Below are 17,851 nucleotides of genomic sequence, written 5' to 3'. Positions count from 1 at the left end.
AGCCATCAGACAGTGCCCAAAATATTCATCGAGGCTTCCTCCATTAATCAAAGATTAGCGGGAAGTTAAACCTGATGACTGTGTCTTCCAGAAAGCATTCCCGAGAATGGAATTCTCGTGGGGAAATGCAGCCCGGGGGGCAAGTGAAGGCTGGATTTGAGTCTGGTTCAATGAGTAATCTCTTTCGTAGAGTTCATGCACCTAACTCTGGCCTAGACAGAAGGTGGAGTCAGAGGTTCGGACTTACCAGGCCCGCGGGGAGGGAAAGTCTGGGAAGAGTTTTCCATTCTTAAAAATATGCTAAGGACAGTCCTTTGGGAGGCATTTAAAGCTTATGTCATTTTGTAAACTTCCCCAGCTGCCCACATTTAACTCGCTTTAGCCTCTGTCCAGAAAAGCGGGGTCAGTCAAGTTTTATGCATTTTCCTCCCGATTTCAAGGGAGCGAAGCGCCTTGTTTCCAAACCTTTCCCAAGGAGACAGCTACGGTTGACTGCGGCCATTTAGGCCGGGAAGCTCAGCGTGTAGCGCTGCTCAGCTGGGTTCCCACGCAGCCCGAGGCGACCACCGCGAAGCCGCGAGCGGGTCCTGCGGGCAGAGCGGGCCCGGAGCGCCATCCTACCTGCACGTTCTCCCTCAGGTCCGTGGCCTCCCGCAGCGGGGGCACGGCCAGCTTGAAGATGTCGTCGATGGCCTTGAGGCCGGTGCTCCGGAGCAGGGTGTAGTCGCGGGCCCTCTTGCCGATGCGCGCCGAGAGGCTGCGCTTGGGCGCCTTCCCGCCGCCGCCGCCGCCGCGGTTGGTTATGGCCACGTGCACGAAGAGCGTGGCGTGCTCCAGGAGGTCCCCGACGAAGGAGCGCAGCGGCACGTGGCGGTAGCCCGGCTGCACGCACTCCAGCGGCACCGTGTACTGCCCGATGAACTCGTCGCCGATGTAGTCGTCGTCCAGCACCACGAAGCGGATCATGGCCAGCTCCGGCAGGTTGATCTGGAACTCGAAGCTCTCGTCGAAGATGGGGTTGTCGCTGTTCTGCTGCACCGTCTTGGTCCTCTGCTCCGTGCAGTCTGCAGGGATGCCGTGGATCTCGATGCAGACGTAGGGGTCTATAACGTCGCCCTTGGCGCACGCGCCCTTGGGCTTGGGGAAGTTCTGCCCGCTGATGATCTTGACGTGCAGCACTTGGGGAGAGGCGCCGGGGACGATGCCCTTGGTGTTGGCGCTGAAGTAGGAGACCTCCTCGCGCATCACGGAAGGCCGCAGGACGTAGCCGCAGCCCCCGTTCTGCAGGAACCAGCCCGTGTGCAGGTCCATCATGGGCCCGGGGGTCTGGTAGTTCATGGCCACTATCTGGCAACCGCAGTTCCAAAAATCTTGAGGATTTAGGTTACTGGAGTCTATTCTCATAGCACTGGGGTACACCCGGGACAAAAACTTCTTATTGTAGTTGACAAAGTCCTCAGGGTACTCGTTTGCAAACCGGTTGGCTTCGGCCTCGCTGAAGGAGCAGATTTCCCAGTAATTCTGGCTTTTCATTGACGTCTCAAAGTCCTTGTACTGGACAGACTTGCAGAGGGACACCAAGTCGGACAACTCCCTGCAGAGCCAGATGAGCTTGGGCTCCCTCGAGAAGTCCTCCGACAGCCGCCGGGAGATCTCAGCCTCCTCATCCTCATCCGTGACCTCTCCTTCTAGCACGTCCTGATCGCAGGGCAGCTTCTTCCCCTTCACGATGATCTTCATTTTCAGCTTCTCGGGCGACGGCAGGTAGGCATCCGACGGCAAAGGTGCTTCCGTGTAGAGCTTGCTTCCGAAGACCCTCTTCATGTGCTGGACCATGACCTTCTGCTGCTGCAGCGAGCAGTGGTTCCCCAGGCACAGGATGAGGGGATACTCCGAGGCGAAGAAGGCCAACTTGTTTATGACCTCGATGACGCTGCGGAAGGCGAGCGGCGCCGTCACGTTGTGCCGGTTGCAGACGACGGGCTCGTTGTCCGGGCCGTCGCACACATCCAGCTCGATGCTGCGGCAGTTCATCTTCAAGGCGCGGACGTAGCCGTTGATGTCGGCCGGCCCCCGGAGCTGGTCTTCTATCAGATACGTGTTGTGGGACGCGTTGATGTAGTAATGAGACAGAGGCTGCGACATGTCCTGGACAACCTTCCTGTGTTCCGGGTCGAAAATGTCACATTCTGGGGACAACAAATACTGCGTGAAGCCATCGATGGCGAGGAAGCCTTTCAACCGCCCCTCTTGAGAAAGTTCATACCTACGTATGATGTCTAGGCACATCTCTTCCGTTATGTGGGTCACTCCCTGCTCAGCCTCCAAGAACAGCATGAGGTCGTTGGCATCGAGATACTCTTTGTTCTTAGATATCTGCACGAGTAAGAAATAAACTTCAGGTCTGGTGCAAAGTTCACTGAACGCTTCACAAAATTCCTCCTTCGTGACTCGCGTGGTCAGTTTTTCCTTGCTCTTCTGAATCTCCTTGAATTTTAACCGGATCTTTGCTTCCTTCAGGGTGGGGTTGAGCTTCTTGATGAGCTCCACAGACGTGTCCTCCAACAGAATGCCGTTACCGTCGACATCTGCTGCCTCAAACACAGTTTTCAGCCACGCAAACCGCGGGGTGTTATGGCTGCCTTCTATCAGATCCAGAGGCTGTTTGCTACGAGAAACCAAGTACCTTAACCCCGAAACCCAAATATTGGCCACGTCGGCCGAATTAGCAACCAGGTCAAGGGACTCGTAGTTCTCACCGTGGATTACGGACAGAGCGCAGTCCTCAGAAATCTGGTCCGCGAGCCCGTTATTCCTGAACGTCTCCGTGTTCTTCCCTAGCCTGATTTCTTTTATAGCAGAAATATCAAGCTTGGCTTTGTCCAGGTCCTTCTTGGAGGGCTCCCAGCGAAGGGCCTGCAGGTCAGGATCCAGAGTGAAAAAACGGTTGTAAATCCGGGAATTTGGACGAACTTTCTTCAGCTCACACCCGGCCTGCATAAAGCTGATGCAGTCGCTCGCGCTGCTGATCTTCTTCTCCGAGGGCATGCTGCTGAAGGACACTGTTTTCTTCCTCCCACATTTTTGGTTTGCAGGATCCTGCGGAATAAACGCATTAAAAAATAAAATCAATTTAAAAGAGGGAAAATAACCAGCGCGTTTTCTTTGGCCTCTCCACCAGTACATAAACAACCAAAGGGAGACGTCTGCATCAAATAATTCATGTTTTTCTGAACCGCAAAGCACAACTTATTGCCCTTCACCACAACTCAACTCCCTACTGAGCTATAAAATACAGCCATCAATAAGCCAGTCGGAAAGCCTGAAGCCCTCATCTTTGGGCCTTGCTTTCTGAATTCGTTGAAGAAAACACCTAGTTGGCCACAAAAACACCCAGTTGGCCACCAAAACACCTACACCTGCCTCTCTTTGGCAGCGTGCAGCTGCACAGAAACACAGGTGCCTGGGTTTCTCCCAGCAAATCACAAACCTCTAAGCTCCTTATGCTAAAGGATTTCTCATTAAACTGACACAGCAACTTCTCCTGACGAGAGGAATTAGTTTAGCCATTTATCAGAGGGCTTACTGCGAGAATTAGAGCTACGGGGAAGGGGGAAAGTCAACGAAGCCAGCGGCTTGGGTCAGCTAATTTTTTAATTACAATTTTCTCCTAAAACGTCCTGTTCCTGCATTACCATGCTGCCTTTTAACACAGCCGTGGCCCTGAAAATCTTCAGGCAATAGCTACTAATGAATATAAACGAGATAAACGAGCGCAGCCCACAGCCTGCGGCTGCCAACGGAGCCTTTTCTCTCTGGCTTCTTCAGCTTTAATGCAACAATATTTAAAGCGCCGTGTCTGCACCTTAATGGTAATTTCCACTTGAAATGCTGTGCTTGGACTCTTGCAGAACACTTGAAGTTCCAAAAAACAACCAGGAAAAAAACGCCAAAAGCCATTTATTTTTAGTTCCGAGATGACCACACTTCCTGATGAAAACAAGCCATGGAATCCATCAGCTGTCTTTGTTCTTATGACCTTCATATCTAAAAACAGCCTTGTGGGGACCTGTCAGAAGTTTAATATTCACTCTTAACCTGTCAAGGATTTGGAGGAAATCAGACTATCTTCCACGTTCTCCTTCTCCACTTTCATCTTTATGGGCACTTCTGTTTTGCGCTCAGTGCTACACCAGGAACATCATCATCTTACGACTGTAGTTCATCCTTGCTAGGACCTTCCCATATATATTTTTATTCAATTGAACAAATTTCAAGTCTATAATTGCCTAAAATGAGCAAGATTTCAGCGCTACTAATAAGGTTACTTTGCATTAACAAAAAACTCTCATCTGTTGTGTGATATATAGAAACCCTGCAGATTACAATGACTAATTGAGCTTATTTGTACTTATTTGGAGTAAATGCTTCCATTACAGATTCTATAGTACAGGAACATTTTATTGCACGATACAGAGTTATATAATAATTACACTGGTATATAATTATATAATGTAAATAAATAATTATATAATACAGTAATTATGTAACATTATGATCAACAGGAGCCCTCAAAGAACCGTAGGGCTCTGCAAAAGGGGATGAAATTCTGTATCGATGCCCAGAGCTGAACTTGCTGAGACCAATTAAGGCCCATTTTCCCCCAAAACAATTTACATTTACATCACTGAACATCAGTGCTGAGAGAGGAGAAGCCTTACTCTATCTTTGCCATTTCTGATGAACTTAGCACTGAAAAATCACCTTCACTTGGAGGCAGGATTATAGCGGCTCGGTATAATCTTCCCCTCCACTACTAAAAAGCTTTTCAAGTATGGGAGTGGAGGCTGCAGGAAGATGATTTTAAAGAGAGGAAGAGAAGAATAGTTGGAGATCTACGCACAAGGAACCTCTGTAGGAGCCTATGGAAAATCCTATGCAATGCAGCAGCTTTTCCACAGCTCCATAACAACCTCCTGCGGCATCCTGAGTGCTCCGGCTGCTCCAGGGCTGTGTGGGCACCTCACACACCTTCCCGAGCTGGAGGAGACTGAAATTCCCAACAATTCCCCATCCACGTGACAGCAAACGCTGTGCAGAGTCCACCAGGTTAATGCTCTTCCACAGCATAACTACCTGGTTAAGTATCCATCTATATTCCATCAATCTATTCAATTTATTTGTTGTTTTTACATTTAAATACTCTTTTTCTTTAAGAAATAAATAAATCAAAGCCCTCCCTTGACCATAACTAGGTGGCCTGGTACAACAGCTCTGCAGATGACAAGGCATGGGGCCCCAAAAGAGGATGACCAATTTAATTGCATTCTGCATCTTACAATGACCCTCCTGGAATGAACGTGTAATCCAATAAGCCACCCGAATCTCCAAGGTTTAATCATGTTATTTTAAGCCCTTTTTAATCAACTTAAATTATGCTTTCATTAATCACATTTTATGCCCACGGAGCTCATCCCCAATCCTGAAATTTAGCAGCACAAATCAACAGGACAAGATCAAACCACTACAATGGAAATACTTTTCTCATTCGGATGCCCCTCATCAACAAATTATGCCGTAAGCCATAAATCTTAGAAAGGAAAGAAAACGCATTTAGTTTTGTTTATTTTCAAGCACATTCCCCCTGTCTGGACACAACAACCCTCCGAGAGGAGTACACCCGCCCCAGCCTCGGCTGTACCGCGCACAGGAAAAAAGGCCACCTCTGAGCTCCACTTTCCAGGTGATACAATATTTTTTTTTCCTAGCTGACAGCCATAGGAAAAGCAGGCGTCTGTCAACGTGTCATTTTGCTATATTTTATGTCCCTATTTTACTGGAAAACTAAAAGCAATAATCAACTAGCAGAAAACTTCCAGAAAAAAAAGAGCGTTCCCTAGCCTCGCAGTCTCAGAACTCCAAGAAATTTCCCACGTTAACTCGAACGCGCAGCTTTGTGCATCTAAAGGCTGACGTGGGTCTTGTGTGTTTAATTATAGCGATTTACATGAAGGAAATGAATTAAGGCCTTCTTCTGGCAACGTGCTCACAGCTGGGATCATACTGACTGAGAGAAGAACAAAAACCATCAAATCTTTGCATACATTTCAGAGGCAAATAGTTTTTAAATGCATACTTTGGAAAACAACACTTTCTAACTTTATTTCCAAGGCCAATTAAATCATCAGGCGAGGTGTGTTTCGGCCTGCAGGGAAATGAAGGCTGCTCTGGGATTGCCGGGGAGTCTCCATGGACCAACGTGCCCCGTTTTATCCCGGCAGGCTGAAAAGGAGTGAGAGGCCTAATGCAAAACGAGGATTTAGGCACAGACTCGCCAGCAAAGCGATATCCTGCCCACCACGCATCCCGAATTCCCACAGGCAGGAAGCGGCTCGCAGTCCACGAGCAGCCTGTGTTTATGCCACGGTGAAGAACGGGTCTGAACTCCCTGGAAAATCTGCTCCCTCGGTTTCCTATGGAAACCTGTGCTCTGCTTCCTAACCAAGGGGACAGACAATGTTTGGCAAACAGATAGACTTTAAATACACATCCTGCACGTGTTTATACTCCATTTCGGAGCGATACAAGGAGTGGAGAATAAAGCTGAGCTAAGTCCAAAGCTCAGGCTCCAAGTGACACCCGGCTTGGCCGGGATCCAGGCCCTTCTCAGCCCATCCTCACGTTACATCTCCCATCCAAGGGCACCTCTGGCAATCACTGGCACGCTTGCCAGAGCCGGGACTACCTGGCTGCTCTCTGCCATTCCAGGAGGGAATGTAGAAGGGAAGAGCTAGGGAATGTAGAAGAGAGGAGCTGCTAATTAGCAGCACGGGATGTCTGACATAGGACTCATTGTCCCAAGCAGCTTCACCCACCCATGAGCCCAAAGGCAAGAGCGATGCCTCAAGCTCCTCTGCTTTGAAGCTCTGCCTGGGCTTCCTGCTGCTGCCGAGGACCTTTGGCCAAGGGGTTTGGACACTCTGCTCGTTGGAGCTTTTCCCATCAATGAGATGGAATCTGGGGCAGAAACTTGTCCTCTCCACGGAGCGCGTGTGCTCCTGGGCGGATGGATATTGGAGCCCGTGAGGAGGGCAGCTCTGGCGTGAGCTCGGCCTTGCTGGGACCCGCTGCTCGGGCTGGCAAGAGCCAGAGCCCCATTCCCTGCCCTTGGCTTCGGTGGTCTTACCTCTGCAGAGCACACGGTTCATTGGGGTCTGGTGGTTAGAGCAGATCACCCAGGAGAAAAAGAATTGGAATTGAGGTAAAAAACATGGCATTCACCTCACCTTGACCACATCCATGCGCAGGTTGAGCAGCCAACGCCGGCGGCCCCGGCACAGCCAGGGCCCGTGGTCAAACCCTGGTTCCTGACGAGCACAACCCATCGCGTAAAATCAGCATTACGCTGTTATTAGAGGAAACGTTCTCAAAGGCATTGATTAAATCAGGAATGATGACTCGGGCCAGAAGCGAGCAGCCCCTAATCTCATCACGGCTAACGAGCTCCTGCAGCAGCAGGAAGGCGGCATCGTCGGGGACCGGGCAAGGAGCCCCCGGGCTGGGTACAACCCCCGCACAGCGAGGGATAGCTCTAGGCCGGGCCTAGTCGAGACAGAGGCTCCGGCAACCTCAGCTCTGCTCCGAAAGCCCCTATGGCAGCGGCTGGAGAGCTCTCCGCATCCTGCATCCCCACAGGGGTCTGGAGCACAGACCCCCTCACCCAGCCCTGCACAGCCCGAGAGCTCTCCTCACACCGACGAGATCTTTCACGAAACATCTGTTATTGCTCACAAAGAGGAATTATTTTATTCATAACCAGGGTTACACCTTTCAATTGAGGAAAAACCCCATCGCATCAGCCTGCAGAAAGAGCAGGACCCTCTCGCGAGCGTTTTTGCCCGCCACCTCCTTCCCCGCCGCCTGCAGATTCGCGTCCTTCCCTTGCCAGCAAGGGCTGCAGCCCCAGGTAACAGCGATTCACTCGCCCATTAAACCTCCAGTTTAAACCTCCAGCGCCGCTGCATCTGCCAGCTCCGCGGGAATGCCACGCCAGCAACACGCTGCTGTGCGTTACCCTCCTCCCCGGCAGCCCCGGGAGCGAGGGGCACGGGGCGAGCCAGGGCTGAGCTTCGCCCCGCAGACCTCTCCGCACCTTCCCCACGTCCCCGTCCATCCCCATAACCGCCAGGAACGCAGCACGGAACTCTGCTCCTGCATGAGAGCGCGTGGATGCATCCCAACGTCCAGACAAGGAATTACTTGTGCAACGAACTGCTATTCCGAGATTGCTCCCTAAGACGGTATTCCAGCTTCAATGTGCAATTTTGTTGGCTTTTTCTTCCCTTTGCTTTCAGCTAGGAATAAACTTTCTAGTACGAGCCTGTATCTGTCACTAGATTTCGAGTGCGCACAACACTGACAACCTCTTGTTTTGTTGTAACAACCAGCAGTTATATCTTACATTGTATTATACATATAAAATACTCAAATTAAAGCAAATTGCTGGCTACATATACCCACTAAAAATCTGACAGTAAAACAAAAATGCAGGATGGGACAGTGTGGCTGCAGAGCAGCCTGACCTCCACCTCTAAGAACACCCAATTTCAGCCCTTTTCATGTTTTTTCAGTTATCTTTTCCCCCCACATAATAAATACAGGGATTCCACTCCCAAGCTCTTCCTATCTTTGTTCCTTTCCTTAGAACTCACCTCTGAGCGACTTAATGAGGGCAGAAAATTGATCAGCAAGTACATCTTATGCTGTATTTGAAACGCAAAGGCAGGAAGCCCCAAAGCGTTTCCTGCTAATCCTGCAAACAGCTCCCAGGCAAACCGTGTGGTGGGAGGGTCTGGATGGGGACAAGGGACAGCAGAGGGGGCTCGGACAGCCCTGGGATTTACTGGGGCATAAGGAGAGGCAACCCTGGCCTATACATCTTATAATTAACACATCCGTGCTGCCCTCCGCTCCAGGGGACCGCAGCAGGACAGAGCCACCGGGACCGCAGCTCCGCGCTGAGGTTCTGCAGGCACCAAGCGTCAACTGTACAGAAAGGTCCAGACACGTGGCAAGGGATTCGCTCCGAAAGCGGCCAGGTCAACACCAACGAGGCCCTGGAGGCCTTCGATCGTGAGCATCAGTGAAGGCCCCTGGGATTCCCACCAGAAGGAACCTGTGTGAGCAGTTAGGGCAGCACAATCAAGGAGCCGGGCTCTGCTCTTCATGTCCAATCTACCCAGTTAGCGTGCCCTGCTGCTGGCGTCCTCCTTGAAACACAAGCAAGCATGGTCTGCACATGAAGAGGTTTCCACAGGGTTTACATAAAGCAGCTTCTGCGGAGCCTAAGATTTAAGCTGGGCAAAAGCCCTGCAATAAAGAAGGCTGCTTGATACCAAACGCTGCCTAACCCTGCTGGCTCCTGCCACGCGCTTCACCCTCAGCTGCTCCTTCTGGGGGGAACTTCAGAGTTAGCTGCTTTTAAAGCAGCCTGGAGTCAACGGAAGCTTCCACTAATGCCCGAGCAAATGGTTTCTCCAGCTTGCAAAACTGCACTTTAGTTTAAGTAGCAGTTGATTTTTGACATATGCAAGAATGGAGCCTCACCTCCATCCCCGGGAAAGTGATGGAGCAGCTCATCCTGGCTGCTCTCTCCAGACACATGGAGGAGAAGAAGGTGCTCAGGAGTAGCCAGCATGGATTCACCAAGGGGAAATCCTGCTTGACTAACCTGATCACCTTCTACGAAGGAATATCTAGCTGGATAGATGAGGGCAGAGCGGTGGATGTCATCTATCTGGATTTGAGCAAGGCTTTTGACACTGTCCCTCACAGCATCCTCCTGGGCAAGCTCCAAAGGTGTGGGATAGATGAGTGGACGGGGAGGTGGATTAGGAATTGGCTCGATGGCAGGGTGCAGAGAGTGGTTGTCAATGGTGCGGAGTCCAGCTGGAGGCCTGTACTTAGTGGTGTCCCCCAGGGGTCAGTTCTCGGTCCGGTCCTGTTCAACTTATTCATTAACGACCTGGATGAAGGGCTGGAGTGCTCCCTCAGCAAGTTTGCCGACGATACCAAACTGGGTGGAGTAGCTGATAGCCCTGAGGGCTGTGCTGCCATCCAGAGGGACCTGGACAGACTGGAGGACTGGGCGGCCAGAAACCTCATGAGGTTCAACAGGGGCAAGTGCAGGGTCCTGCACTTGGGGAGGAATAACCCTGGACACCAGGACAGATTAGGGGTGGACCTGCTGAAGAGCAGCCCCGCAGAGAGGGACCTGGGTGTCATGGTGGACGACAAGTTGACCATGAGGCAGCAGTGTGCCCTGGTGGCCAAGAAGGCCAACGGGATCCTGGGGTGCATTAAGAAAAGCGTCTCCAGCAGGTCGAGGGAGGGGATCATCCCCCTCTACTCAGCCCTGGTGAGGCCACATCTGGAGTACTGCGTCCAGTTCTGGGCTCCCCAGTACAAGAGGGATGTGGAGCTGCTGGAGAGAGTCCAGCGCAGGGCTACCAGGATGATCAGGGGCCTGGAACATCTGCCCTGTGAGCAAAGGCTGAGGGAGCTGGGTCTGTTCAGCCTGGAGAAGAGGAGGCTGAGGGGGGACCTGATCAGCATGTATAAATACCTCAAGGGAGGCAGTGAGGAGGAGGGGGGCGGCCTCTTTTCAGTGGTGGGCAGGGATAGGACTAGAGGAAACGGCTTCAAACTGAAGCATCGGAAGTTCCACAGGAACTTAAGGAAGCATTTCTTCACTGTGAGGGTGACAAAGCACTGGAACAGGCTGCCCAGAGAGGTTGTGGAGTCTCCTTCTTTGGAGATCTTTAAAACCCGCTTGGATGCAGCCCTGTGCCACGTGCTCTAGGTGACCCTGCGTGAGCAGGGGGGTTGGACTCGATGACCTCTGAGGTCCCTTCCAACCTTCGGCATTCTATGATTCTATGATTCTAATGCGATCAGGCAAGAACTGCCTTGACAGCAGCATGGAAATGTTTGCTCCAGGAAACATTTATACTAATTCAGATACTTTAAGCTTAAAACCAACTCAAATAAGTGAATTAAACCTCGAAATTGTGTAAAAAACATGGATGGCTACGTTAGGGCTGTGCTGCTCACCGTGGGCCTGGACGTGGGGGATGAATTTGGAGAGGACTCAGAAATCAGCAGCCAAACGAGCTGAGAAATTCCCACGAGCACCGAGGTGAGAACTGCCCTCTCTGCAATCCATGGAAGGTTCCTGACAGGTCTGGGCACGTGGAGGACGCCCGGCTTCAGGAAGTGCGAGGCAGGAGCAGCAGCACTCGCTTGGTTCCTCTCACGGCCACGCTGCGCAGCTCGCCCTGCTCCAAAGCACCTTTTAGAAAGAGTATCCAGCTAAAACGACATCAATATCCATCAGTAATCCTGTACGTCCTGTAATCCTTTAAGATCATTGCAGGAAAACAGATATAGAGACAAGAGGGCCAAGAGAGGAGGAGCCAGGAGGTCCTCTCTGCTGCTCCATCTCCTCCCCTCAAAGCATCTCTGTGAGACCAGGAGTCCTCAAGTGAAGCTTGCTGATACAGAGCCCTGAGTCTTGCATGGCAATTCCTCCGCTCATTAACACAGCCTGAATCCACAGCGAAGATCTGCTTCGGAAGCCGTTTTCTGACTACGTAGGAGCTCGCTCACCAAGAGAAAGTGCGGGATAAGAATAAATTTAAGCCTTGTTGCGTTCATTAAAACGGCTAATGAGAAAATTGCCGCCTCGAGCAGCAAACGGCAACTTGTTAGTGCTGATGGAGATGGCAGGGCTCGCCTGTGAGCAGAGTGCAGCTGCTCCGGTGGTTCCTCATTCCAGGAAGCACCGTGAAGGAAAGGAAAACCATGGGATCTATCCGGTCTGCAAATGCCCAAGTGCTGTGCTCAGCGGCTCTGTGGAAGCGCAAAGCCGAGGAGCTGGGTCCCGGCATCCTAAGAGAGGGCAATGGAAGCAGGGGATGGAAGCAGGTGGAGAGCAGCTCCCTCAGGACCCGCGGAGCTCGGAGCTTTGGGAGGAGTAACCTGGACTCAAGGACACAAGTGAAGCAGCACCAAGGACGGGTATTTCTGGGGCTGCCCAGGCACGGAAGGAAATATCTTGCCAGGAGAGAGGAGGAAATCAACTCAACGTGCCGAGTTTAACGTTTTGGCTTTCACCTATGAAACGAAGCAAGTGCAGGGCCCGTTCCGCGCTCAGCGGTGGTACGAATTATGCATTCCCAGCTAATTACCTGATTACGTGTCAAGTAAGAAGGAATGCAGACTGTAGCTCCCAGGCCCCTGAACGGGAGAGACCCTCTGGAGCAGGACGGAGCCGGGATGCTGGGAGAGCCGCAAGGCCCCCGCAGGTGCCGCGGGCTCCTCTCCCGGTGGGGCAGAGCAACAAGCAGCTCTGGATTCCTCAGGAAAAGCCCCCACAAGGCTCCCCACGTCCATCCCATCCCTCGGCATCACATACAGGGTTTCTATATTACTGTTGTCAATTAAATGTGGATCCCGATGAGGCAGAGCCCAACAACAGCATCCTCGGCAAATATCCACCTTAAAGCACCTTAAAACCTTCAGCCTTCTCCCAAAACAGGCTGACGCCCAAAGCAAGAGCATTCTAATATTTGCCAATTTTGCTTAGGATATAGCAGCACCAGGCAGACACACTACCCTCAGCATCGCAAAAATAGGCTCGGAATGAAAGGCAGCTTTAAAAATAACTTTGTTTTCTCCTGGCATCCCTATGCTAATAGATTCTGCTTTTAATTAGAAAAGAGTCTCGCACGCAGGCACGAGGCGACATCCTCCCTTACATAAATCTAAGTTCCAGAAACGTGTAGGTTGAGGCACTCAGGGACATGCTGGAGCAGGCAGGGCGCTGAAGGGCTCATGGTTGGACTCAACCTTGAAGGTCTTTTCCAACCACGGCGATTCCGTGGTGCTAAAGCTGAGAGGTTTCGGGTGCAGGTGGGTGTCCAAGCGCAGAGGCACAACTGGAGAGACTTGCAGGTCACTCCTTGTAGCTGGGAAGAAATAAAGTTGTGGATCCAAAGCCAGCAGAAAGGTCACCAGCACCTTCCAGTTGCTGCCTGTCCCATCATTACTATTGTAACAGACCATAAAGTATTAAAGACATCAACATAAAATCATAAGGTAAGAAACAAAAACTCAAGATTCCCACTGAAGAAGAGAGCACGGGGCTGGAGCACCAAAGAGGATCAACTTTAATGGCACTAGAGTCTTCCATAAAAGACCTAGTTGTGCAACCCCGACACTTTTCTGTATCATTTTATATATTTACAGCAACAGTGGACGGGACTGTGTAACCTCTGATAACATGAAAACATGAGATGTTTTATTTTTCTCCAGCCCTCAGTATCTTTTCAGGTATTCAGTCCAGGCCTGTGGTTTGTAAACATTGCTAACTAATTCAAAACCTGCCACAAGACCTCATTTGTTAAGATAGCAAAAGCTTTGCTAAAACAGATAAAGATGATTCATTCTGTTTCTCGTAGCCAGAGGGATGCAAAAAAGCAGCTGCAGAGCTCTACAATTATGTGCTTAATATGAAATAACACTCTGTGTGAGAACAGCACTGAAACAAAAGGCTGGGACAAGCAAGATTTTGCCAGGCAAAACCCTTTCGGAAGCGAGTTCCTGAGTTTTAATCCCTTTAGCCCACTCGTGCTCCGGTGGTACGAGCACTGCACCACGCTCTGGAGTTAGGGCTTCTACAGCCAGAATCACCCAAATCCCCTCGGAATTGTTTGAAAGGGACTGTCTTCCAATATGGACTTTCATGTCCTAGATAAAATAAAAAGGCAAACCCAATGAAACCTATGAAGAGGGTGACAGGGAGACCCTGCAAGTCCAGAGCGGCTCCAGCACTCGACTCCAGGCCAAAAGCTCCATGTCAACAAGCCCCAGTCTCCATGCAGGAGACAACTGCTTTTCCTTGGAGAGTTTCAATCCACTCCCTCCGAGCTTTTTTACCAGCCCAGAGATGCTGAAAGCACAAAGATAATAACTCTCCATCCAAGCAAGAGCAGAGTCCAGCGCTGCAAGGGTTGGTACATCCTCATCTCACACAACAGGATGGATAGAGACAAAAGCTTCCAAGAAATCCAGCCGCACAAGCTGCCCGTTTTCCCTTTCATTTGTAACCCAACACACTCAGCAATTAATTTCCTCACATTCCCAAGGCTCCAAAACACTTGACCAAAGGACCGAAAGGTTTCCTCCTCCTGCAGGTCTAGGAACCTGGTGATTCCCTTCTGGTGGGGTCACCACGTCAAAGCAAAGGGGCAACTTCGTAAGATAGTTGAAGCTGGGTGCAAGGCTCTTGCAGAGCAGGCCATTCCCACGCCTGTTAGGAGGATGTTATATACATTATATTATATATGACTATATATTATACAGGACTGCATTGTTCCAGCGCACACCGAAGTGCTGGAGCTGCTGCATGCTCTTCACATCCATCCCCAGGCTGCAAGGGCTGCAGATGGACAAAAAACAAGATGAAAACTGTGACTGTTTCGCTCTGCATTGGCACTCCCTAACATGGAGGCACTCCCTCCATGTTAACGTCCCGCAGGCACGTTACAGGAGACGTTTCACCTGCTTTTAATCCACTCTAAGGCTTAATTAATATGATGCAAGCAATGGGGGATTTGGATTTTAATCAAGAGGATGCACATCACTAGTTCAAACGATTAAGAGAAATCCAAGTGTGTTACACAACCACCGCCGCTGTAATCCCAAAGGCACGGAGTCCCAGCAAAGAGGAAAAGCAGCTGACAAGCCGAGCAGCCCTCAACCCACCCTAAGCATCCCTGTATTTTTAACCTTTAACACGGGGCTGACAGAGCCCCCAGGAGACATCCTGCCATTTGGCTCAAGTGCAGAGACAACCCCCTGCTTCTTCTGCATCGTTATTTGTAATTAATGCACTGAACAGAGAGCAGGCGTAGAGTTTCAGATGAATCTTACACTTTTAAGTAATATATATATATATATATTTTAACCCCGCTGCCTGCTGATGTTTAAGCCCTTGCTAAAACTTGTCCTTTCCCTCCTATTTTAAATGATAAAAGTGTGGTTAACAACTGCAGGGGCCCAGCAAACTGTTCTGAAGAGCCACAGAGCCAGGAACAAAATGCCCATCTCTCCATTCTGCATCACTGAAATATACCCAACAGGCTAAACTCCTTTTGACCACAACCTGTTTATAAATAGCACTTTCCAAAAGCCACCAGAAATCAACAGCAACTGCTGCTTTCTATTTCATGTGGATGTGCTGGAGCAGAGCTGGAAAAAATTATTAAATCGGACAAAATAATCTAAGCAATCTCTCTGAAAACACTGATCAGATCTGTATTAGTGCCCTTTGTCTGTACTAGCTGGATGCTACAGAGAAAAACCTTATAAATAATTGATATTTCCGGAAAAACATGCACCTGGGGAACTATTCTGTTCCTAGAGCGCTTTCCCCCGTTTCCCTTCCCTTTGGAAACTCCTGCAATTCCAAACGTGGTTGTTTGAAGGCGACAGTCATTTAAACAGACCAACACCACAGAAAGCAGGTTCCTGCTTTTACATGCAGCTCCGGAGAAAGCAGGAATAGGGACAACATAAAGGATACGACCTGTTCCTTGCCATAAGGCTTGAGTGCTGCTTGCCACAAACCAGACATGCCGGATTTTCGGATTCAATTCCCATTAGCCCTTATTGACTTACAGCATAGTCCTGCAAAACCCTCACTGCTCTGGCAGTGGAAATGGAAAATTATTTCCATTGATGCCGTTCACTCCAGGAATATTTTCCCGCTGTTGTTCACCGGGCAACAGGGAGAACTCGGCCAAGACAGCAGCAGAAATGAAGCAGGTTGAAATAATCCTCTCCCCTTTATTGTTTTTAATATGTCTAGTTCTGCTCCTCTGTCTTTTGTGAGCAGGAAGAGTCAGGTATGAGGAACAGCTACCAGCCTTGCAAAAAATCAAGCCAGTTCCTTCCAGAGAATGCGTGGTTTTTGTAAACCAATTAAACTGCACGAATAGCACGAGCATGAATGGGCTTTTGTTTTATCCAAATTTAGATATTTTGGATCTAGGAGGATGCAAATAGATTAAAAAGTAAAAGAGAAAAAAGGTAACATGGGCACAATGGAAAATTATGGAGCCAGCAGGAATTGCATGTGTGTTTGATTGAAAGTTTGGGCTCTTTTTTTATACCGCTTCCAATCCCAAGTCACATGGCCCTTGTTTCCCAAATCCATTCGGGAAGGTGGGGGGGGTTGAAGCAGCGCTGCTGATGAACGGAGCGGCGGGCACGGGCAGGACCTCGGCGCCGGGCACGGAGGCCCACGGACGCCCACGGGAGCAGCTTCCCATGGGCTCTCTCAATTAACACTTGGGAGCCTCGCACTGCATTAAAGCACATTTGGAGCGAATTAATCCTGGCAGCAGCCCCGCACAAATGGGAACGTCTCTAGTTTGCTCCAGAGCTGCTGCTGTTGAGGGAAAACTGAGGTCAAAGGGTTTAAATTTGCTTGATATGCCAGCGAAATAGGTTAGGAAAAGGTTTTTCACCGTTGGTTGTCAAATTCAAAGGGATGACGGGGGGCAGATCATCTAGAGCAGCTCCCCCAAACAGCCCGAACTTCCCTTCATCACGAGTGCGACACTGGAGCCGCTCCATGGGGGACTCAAACTCATCCCACGGGATTTCAAAGCCTTGGCAAAGGAGACCAGCAGAACTCACGGAAGGATTTCCAAGGGATACAGAAAGGGTGAGCCAAGTTGTGCTTCTCGTCATGCTGAAACCCTCCAAGATCAGGGGAATATTCTGCACCAACAAAAGCTTTTCACTGCAAACACAGCCCCAAGTCGAAGCCTTCAGGAGATGCTCTTCACACTCTGCCTGCTGGAAATGACATACTACATACATGCACAAACAGTCTAACTAGGTAAATAGCACAATAATAATGCAAGACTCTGCTATATTAAAGAGCTGAGATCACATTTCTATTTATCTATATAAATTTCTATTTATCTATCTATCACATTTCTATATATCTAGAACATTTTCTATACTGGACTAGAAGAAGCTCACAGTACCTCTTTAACCCATGCATTAAGAGTCCAGGTTAATTTTTTTTGTCTGTTTTCATAAAGATAAAGTTAACAGGCACTGATGAAGCACACACGGTGATCCAACCTTTCTGCAGTAAGAGCTACAAAGTCTTGCAAGGCACAGGAGCAAGCGGCACCAAGGCTGGAAAACAGCAAGGCATCAGGCTCCCAATTGCACTCAATTAAATTGCTAATCATTGTCACGAACCCTGCATTTTTAAACCAATAGTCTAGTAAGATAAGTCATAAATTCACTTTTATGAGAAAGCTTCGCATGGATCCTTGGTTGGCAGGAATGAAAATTGTGTTTACAAAAAAAGTAATTTACGGCATAAATTTGCACCAAGTACAGCGCTTCGCAGAGATTAAGCCACGTGAACTATGATACAGGACAGACAAATACACTGCAGTTTAATATGAATTCCCCACATTTTGGGAACCTTTCATCTGCAGTTCATAAAAATTAAACCTATAATACAGTTTCTACTACTTCACAGTAGTTTCTCTTCCCAGTTTTTACCAAATTGGCAAAACCCTCTCCCTGAAACACAACGGGGGGGTTGTGTCAAAACAAACAAAAAACCCAACCTTCATGTCCCTCCTCGTCTAAAACCTTTTCCTCTCAGCAGGATGCAAATCCTTGGACTGTCCCTACGTGACCAAGAGCTTTGCAAAACCACATGCAAGGTGTCCATGGTCCACATCACCAGCCTGCA

At 49.6% G+C, this 17,851-nt stretch overlaps 1 protein-coding gene across 2 annotated transcripts in view; it reads right to left on the bottom strand.

Moving 5' to 3' along the window:
- PLCL1 (phospholipase C like 1 (inactive)) overlaps window positions 1-17,851 on the bottom strand; it is a 91,199-nt gene that overhangs the window by 23,755 nt on the left and 49,593 nt on the right. For both annotated transcript variants that reach the window (XM_026047919.1, XM_026047927.1), the window contains exon 2: window positions 622-3,099. In XM_026047919.1, coding sequence (XP_025903704.1) covers window positions 622-3,048 — 2,427 coding nt within the window. In that variant the 5' untranslated portion in view covers window positions 3,049-3,099. The remainder of the gene's footprint in view (window positions 1-621; window positions 3,100-17,851) is intronic.

This window comes from Nothoprocta perdicaria, unplaced genomic scaffold (genome assembly GCF_003342845.1).
Source record: "Nothoprocta perdicaria isolate Ctin4 unplaced genomic scaffold, notPer1 scaffold_11, whole genome shotgun sequence".
NCBI classification, from domain to species: domain Eukaryota; kingdom Metazoa; phylum Chordata; class Aves; order Tinamiformes; family Tinamidae; genus Nothoprocta; species Nothoprocta perdicaria.
Note: the sequence above shows the minus strand (reverse complement) of the source record. Positions and strands in the feature narration are given on the sequence as shown.